At 50.9% G+C, this 7,604-nt stretch overlaps 1 protein-coding gene across 1 annotated transcript; it reads left to right on the plus strand.

Moving 5' to 3' along the window:
* Positions 1 to 5,279: 5,279 nt before the first annotated feature.
* On the plus strand, positions 5,280 to 6,722 carry LOC125530522 (peroxidase 1). The gene is made up of 2 exons (XM_048694905.2): positions 5,280 to 5,556; positions 5,658 to 6,722. Exons 1-2 carry the CDS (start codon positions 5,347 to 5,349, stop codon positions 6,435 to 6,437), a joined length of 990 nt encoding a protein of 329 aa, XP_048550862.2. The 5' UTR covers positions 5,280 to 5,346; the 3' UTR covers positions 6,438 to 6,722.
* Positions 6,723 to 7,604: the final 882 nt, after the last annotated feature.

Below are 7,604 nucleotides of genomic sequence, written 5' to 3' on the forward strand. Positions count from 1 at the left end.
ACCGGCGGATGCAGTCGGGGACGGAGGCGGATGGAGACGGCTCGAGGGTGCTCCGGCTCGACCCGGTGCTTGCAGTTGGTGTAGAAGAGGACGCGGTGCTCCTGGACAGCTTGGAACGGCGCGGGGGAGCCAGTGGCCGCAACGACGGCGATGTGCCAGCGATGAGCCCACTCGGGCGAATGAGACAGAGAGGGAGACTACGAGAGGGAGAAGGTGGCGGCTAGGGTTCGACAGCGGGAGAGAGGAGGGGCTCGGGAGGGCTTTATCCTCTCAGGGGGCATCGCCGGATGGTCGCCGTGTGGCCATCCGCAGCCATGGACGGGGTGCGCACGTCCACGGCGCTCCTGGTGAGCAGTAGGAAGGAGGAGGTGGCGAGGTAGGCTGGGCTCCCACTGTTGACATAGAGCCCAGTTCACTAGTAGTTTAGGGTTTTTTTATGTTTCTTTTATTCCTTCTCTAATTTGTAAATTGTTAGGCCATTCATTCACTTATGTAAAATATGAGACTTGGCTCAATAAATTACTTGCAATATTTAGCACTGCCAGAAAAAGGTTTCGTGATCAAATGATTTCATTTGAATTTTTAATAAATGATTTGGCACTTTAAAATTCTGCTTTGGTGCTATTTCATGTTGTTTAAGTCACATAATGAATTCAGGTGATATTTTATTTCTAAAGATAATTAGTTATGAATTATTTCATATTTAATGAACATTTTATTTTCTAATTTGAACAACTTTTATTTTTCACTTTAAATTTGAATTGCAATTTGCATTGGAATTGGAAACGAGATATGATGCAAATGATGATCAAGCATAGTTAATCATGGTGACTTGGCATAACCAGAGGGTGATCACTGTGGTGTGAGGCTGGGGATGTTACACAATGCCTTCCTCTAGGCCCAAATAATGGTGAAGTGTCATGTAGTCGACGTTCACATAACACCACTAGAGGAGAGACAACATACATCTCATCAAAATATCGAATGAATACCAAATTCACATGACTACTAATAGCATGACTTCTCCCATGTCCTCAGGAACAAAAATAACTACTCACAATCAGAGGGGTATTAATATGCATATAGGATCTGAACATATGATCTTCCACCAATTGAACCAACTAGCATCAACTACAAAGAGTAATTAACACTACTAGCAACCTACTAGCACCAATCCTGGACTTGGAGACAAGAAATGGATACAAGAGATGAACTAGGGTTTTGAGATGAGATGTTGCTGATGAAGATGTTGATGGAGATTGCCCTCTCCCGATGAGAGGAGCGTTGGTGATGACGATGGCGATGATTTCCCCCTCCGGGAGGGAAGTTTCCCCGGCAGAACAGCTCCGCCAGAGCCCTAGATTGGTTCCACCAAGGTTCCGCCTCGTGGCGGCGGAGTTTCGTCCGAGAAGATGGTTATGATTTTTTCCCATCGAAAGACTTCATATAGCAGAAGATGGCCACCGGAGGGCCACTAGGGGGCCCACGAGGTAGGGGCGCACGCCCCCCACCCTCGTGGGAAGGGTGTGGCCCCCCGTGAAGTTCTTGCTCTCAGTATTTTTTATATATTTGGAAAACATCTTCCGTGAAGTTTCAGGACTTTTGGAGTTGTGCAGAATAGGTCTCTAATATTTGCTCATTTTCCAGCCCAGAATCCCAGCTGCCGGCATTCTCCCTCTTTATGTAAACCTCGTAAAATAAGAGAGAATAGGCATAAGTATTGTGACATAATGTGTAATAACAGCCCATAATGCAATAAATATCGATATAAAAGCATGATGCAAAATGGACGTATCAGGCCCTACTGCGGGTGCCCACACTTGTCGAGCCACCATGTCGCCGTGCACTAACTGAACTGTTCTAGCTATAGCTACCATTACGAAGACTCGGTTCTCCCAGAGATGTTGCACCCGTCATCCTAGGTCCAAATGTCTGCCCAAGCACATCAATTTGCAGCCTCACATGAAAATTCTCTTTCTCCTTATGCCTATAGCAAACATGGTAGCCTGCTCTTCATCATTACTAACTGTCACCCATTTCTTTTCCCCATCATAGTATTTGTATTCCACTTCATCAAGCAAACTGCAAGGATATTGGCTACAAATTACCTCCTAAAATTGTCTAAAACTCCAATTACAAGCCATTGGCAACAGATAATCGAAACCTCCTTGGAATTTCTTCTTATTCCGCTCCGACCCAACAATACAATGATTTTTTCTGTTCATATTCATAAATAAAAAAGATTCGGAATCGCAATGCTACTATATTCGTCCAGAGGAGTATTTGGAATACTATTCTTCTATAACTCATTATTGCGGGGGGCTTACTAACAGGGCTTCGCTGCACGGGACGGGTCTTCATCGTTTGCATTCAACATGTACCGGCCCCTTCTAATGTGCACCAAGAAAGCAAACTGCAACTCCATCCTAACCGACAAAAAATAGAGACGCAATCAGCACACTAACCGGGCAAACCAACTCGAATCGGCTCTTCAAATGCACAAGTAAGCTTAATCTAAACAGGAGGCATGACTTACCCCTCGGGAACCCAGTCGTGGACGCGGTGAATCTCCGGCCCGATGCCTGCCTCGCCAAATACTCCGGGGTCGCCGCTGCTCGCCATTTCGCCCTGGGGTTCACCCTCCTACTTCAAACAGCTCCACCAGCCCCCCACCTATCAGCGCTCCAGCCGGGCGCACGGAGGGAGGCCGCCCCACCCGTGGCGTCGCAGGAAGGTGGCTCGCGGAGCAGGTAGCGGTGGAGCAGGACGGCCGCGGCAGCGCAACTGGTGGGGGCGCAGGTGGCGGCAGTGTAGGACGGCCGGCCGGCGGACGGGACGGAGCGGGCGTCGAGTTGGCCGGCTAGAACCCTAAGATTGATTTGGGGATTTTATTGCACGGTCCCACATGTCAGCTCCAGACCCACGTCCACGCTGTCCCACGTGTAAGCTCCGGACCCATAACCACTAACGTCGGCGGACGGAATGGACTAAAACCTGGCCGTTTGGCCTCGTCATAGTAGCTGCGCATAGACTAGAGGCAAAATTGAGCACAAAACTGAGGGCAAAACTGAGCACATGAACATCACTGAGAGCAAAAGCATAATTAACCCTAGTTAATTAAATTGGATCGGCTAATTTGGTGTTGGTATGAAAGAAAAATAAATCCCCAAATAAGTGTGATCTCTTACCTCTCTCAATAGATTAAAGTGTTCGACATGTCCCTTTACATCGATGCATCTTCGACTCTTCGTGGCTGCAGACGTTTGGGTCCAATGTCTCCTTCTGTGTATATATAGCCTCGTGCATAATCGCTGGAAGAGAGAATAGCACGTCGAAGACTCAGAAATCAGAAGAGGTGATACATTTGTGGACACACTCTGGCGGGGATCTGGCGAGGCCTGGGATCTGATTCGTACAGGTGTACAGCAAGAAGCCCCGGGGTTTCCGTGAGTGGCCGCTGGTCGAGGGCAACATGGCGCTGTGCAGCCGCATCGCGTTCAGATGGACGGGCAGTCGGCGGCCGGGGAACAATGGCGATCTATGATATGAGGGTGTGTAGGATGAGATTCTACGATGGTTCGATTTTTTTACAGGAATCTATCTATGATGGTTATCTTTGCGCTGTTTTCGGGGATTAATTAACTGAAACGTTGCAGCCATCCGTCAGTAGTAGTACCAAAAATGCTACACTTACGAACAACATCTACAGGTTACACCTTCGGACTCAACTTCTCATAAATCCTCTCCTCTCTTGATTTTCAATGGTGGTCCCTTCTCCTTTTGATTTCCAATCACTTCTTTACAACTCATCTCGTAAGTAAACTCATGTAGAAAACGTCCGTAGGTGTAGCTTTGTCCGTAGTAGTACTAGCTAGCACCTAGCAGGCTGGAGTCTAGAACGTAGTCCTTCCGCGAAAACAAAGTACGCGCTAAACTGCTACGGAGGACTTGCCTAGCTAGTGCCTACATGGGCTAAAGCCAGCAATGCTACATCTACAGGGGTTTTACAGGAGCTTTACAGGCTATGCTAAGGTGGGGTGTGTTGATTGGCTATTAAGATGAAGCGGGTCTCACCTTGAAAATCGAGGGGGGGGGGTGATTAGTGAGGGGAGAGGGTTAGTCCGTTAACTCTTGTAAAAGCTTCCTGTACGTCTAGCATTTATAGGCTAAAGCAAAGCACGTAGCAGGGCAGGCGGCCACCCCCCTGCCCCCCCCCCCCTAGGGCTGGGCCTGAGCCCACACCGTTGGCTGAAGACGGATGCTAGATCTAGGCGGATTCCGATCCGCCGTCGCCCCCTCACCTGCACGATCTGCCACCTCGAAGCCAGCCATGCGTCGTCGGTCCCGAGCGCCGCCGCCATGGGGATCTGCTACCGCACCACCGCGATCCTCGCCATCACAGTGTTCTAGCCCAGCCGCGCCACCCTGTGGCGAAGGCCCTGCTCGAGAAGGCGAAATACCCTGCCGCCGTCGACAGTGGCCAGGCTTTGCCCGGCAACGTCCTCTGGCGGCGACAAGGGAGGAGGGAGGGAGAGGAGGGTAATGGGGGCGGCAGCGGGAGCGCGCTCTCCATCCCCAGAGAAGGGACGTGGCAAATGTATCTGTCATAGTATTGACAATTCCTGAGTGTTTGTGGGGAGTAGTTTTGTTTTCTTTTTTCTTTTTTTTGCGGGGAGTGGTTTTTTTTAGGGAACACTCCCCGATCGCGCCATTGGCTCAAACGAGCCTCTTGTAGAGAGCACTCATTTGCTTGGGGTGATCTTTCTAAAGAAACGTTAGCTGCTAATGGCGTTCTTTAATATTTGGTCCCGAGGCATAGTCGGACACTTGGATTCAACACAACAGAGATCACAGCACGACTGAGATCTTTACTTTGCACAATGCAAGATAGGACAGCCTCATCAAAAACACTACAGCCTGCGCAAATGATTGGCCAAATACATGTGAAGTTATTCTCTTGGTGCAATCATTAACCTAATCAGATCATTGCGTTCCCTTCCGGAGAATAGACAGATGATAGATTGATGGCATGTTACCATGGACGACACACTGGTCATGAACTGGCGTCCGCGCCATCTATTTTTGCTATACATTATTTGACTGGTTTGCTTAGCCGCGCTCGGTTGCGTACGTTTGATAATTGAGGCGGTTGTATGGAGGTGGAAGTTAGCACATGCGTGCATACGCAGCAACCAGGTTGTCACGCTGACACCATCCACTCAAGCTACGTAACCGGCCATCTATAAGTACAGGGACTATCAAGGACAGAGATCACTCAACTATTAGTGCCAAAACATTCTTGTCTGCAGCCTCATATTAAGTCTACCGGGTAATGAGCTAAGGTCTATGGCGATCAGGTCTTTACTGCTCCCTCTGGCCCTGCTGGTTCTCGCAGCTAGCTCGGCAGCGGTGGCTCAGCTGGAGATCGGCTTCTACAGCAAGACATGCCCGGACGCCGAGAAGATCGTCCGCCAGGAGATGGCCAAGATCATCGCCGCCGCGCCCAGCCTCGCCGGCCCGCTTCTCCGCCTCCATTTCCATGACTGCTTCGTCAGGGTAAGTCGTCGTTGAGGACATTGTCCTGTCTCACGTATAACAAGCCTACATTATGCACACGATGTAATACTAAGGAACATGCATGCACTGCGAACTTGCAGGGTTGTGACGCCTCTGTCCTGCTTGAATCCACCGACGGCAACGTGGCGGAGAAGGACGCCAAGCCGAACAAGAGCCTGCGAGGGTTTGGCTCCGTCGAGCGGGTGAAGGCCAAGCTCGAGGCCGCGTGCCCGGGCATCATCTCCTGCGCCGACGTGCTCACCCTCATGTCCCGCGACGCTGTCGTGTTGGCTAAGGGCCCCTTCTGGCCGGTGGCGCTGGGAAGGCGAGACGGCAGGATGTCCAGCGCCACGGAGGCTAGCAACGAGCTGCCCCCGGCCTCCGGCGACGTCCCTCTACTCGCCAAGATCTTCGCCTCCAAGGGCCTCGACCTCAAGGATCTCGTTGTCCTCTCGGGCGCCCACACGCTCGGCACGGCGCACTGCCCATCTTTTGCCGACCGGCTCTACAACACCACCGGCGAGAACGGTGCCTATGGCCACGTCGACCAGTCTCTGGACAGCGAGTACGCCGACAAGCTGAGGGTCAAGTGCAAGAGCGTTGATGACCGCGCTATGGTGTCTGAGATGGACCCCGGGAGCTTCAAGACCTTCGACACCAGCTACTACCGCCAGGTCGCCAAGCGTAGGGGCCTCTTCCGCTCCGACGCGGCGCTCCTCTTCGACAACACCACCATGGACTACGTCCAGCGCATGGCCACCGGCAAGTTCGACGGTGAGTTCTTTAAGGACTTCAGCGCGTCCATGATCAAGATGGGCGACGTGGGCGTGCTCACCGGGGCCGAGGGAGAGATCAGGAAGAAGTGCTACGCCCCCAACTAGTGTTCGTTGATTCTTAGTTGCTGTACTTGTAACTGCACTGCATGCATGCTACGACGCACTGTATTATCCACCTAGTTGTTGATTGTTAGTTGTGATTCTTAGTGTGTGATATCTTATCGTTAATGTTACCTAGTAAATTATGTCTTGTCCAAAGAATATGGCGCACCTACATGCATGCTACGTAAACGCATGTCTGGCAGTAGTATTTTCTTATGTCACTGACTTGTAAGGATAGCAAGTCATCTTTACCCGAACGAAAAGAGATAAGTCCACTTTTCAACTCAACTTAACACCATGTTTAGAATCCAGTCAGTCATACAGTGACTATCATTATCCTCCACTATTTATCCATTCCCCACCCGCGCCGTGCACAAGACGAGCCGTGCGTATCATACCCTTCCCTCTAGCTTCCTCTTCATACGGGAAGAGTAGATGACTAGCCCCGCAGTCGTCCACCCTTACTTAGAGATCGCGATGATGTAAGGTCTGTCTATTGTTGCTAGGGTTGAGGGGGTGAGGCCCACCGCTTGGTGCACGCTCCGCCACAAGGGAGGGAGGCCCCTCCTCCAAGTAGAACTTACTCAATCCCTTCTGCAGAAGACTAGGTTTAGACCGTGCAACTCACAATGCATTAATCGGGTGCATTATGCATGTATATATGATGTACAAGACGTGACCACAACCTCAACTATACAGGAAGACTAGGAGGTGGGCCTATGACACAGTATACATGCAGAAATATATTCAACCCCCCTCCCCCCGTTCGCAGTCGAAGCGTCGCCAGAGACACAGAGACTGGAACGAAACTCCTCGAAGGTGGAAGTAGGATGTCCCTTAGTAATCACAACGGCGAACTGTTGTGCGGTCGGAACATGAAGAACCCGAATGCGTCCAAGGGCTACTTGTTCGCGCACAAAATGAATGTCAAGCTCGATGTGCTTCGTCCGGCGATGATGAACGGGGTTGGCGGAAAGATTCACCGCGGAGACGTTGTCACAGTAGACAACCGTGGCATGTGAGATGTCGTGATGAAACTCCTGAAGAAGCTGTCGAAGCCAAGTGCACTCGGCGACTGGGTTAGCCACTGCTCGGTACTCGGCCTCCGTGCTAGAGTGCGATAATGTAGGTTACCGGTTGGACGACCACGAGACTAGGGAGGGACTGAGG

The sequence above is a fragment of the Triticum urartu genome, chromosome 7A (assembly GCF_056163025.1).
Source record: "Triticum urartu cultivar PI428250 chromosome 7A, HENAU_Tu73, whole genome shotgun sequence".
NCBI classification, from domain to species: Eukaryota; Viridiplantae; Streptophyta; class Magnoliopsida; order Poales; family Poaceae; genus Triticum; species Triticum urartu.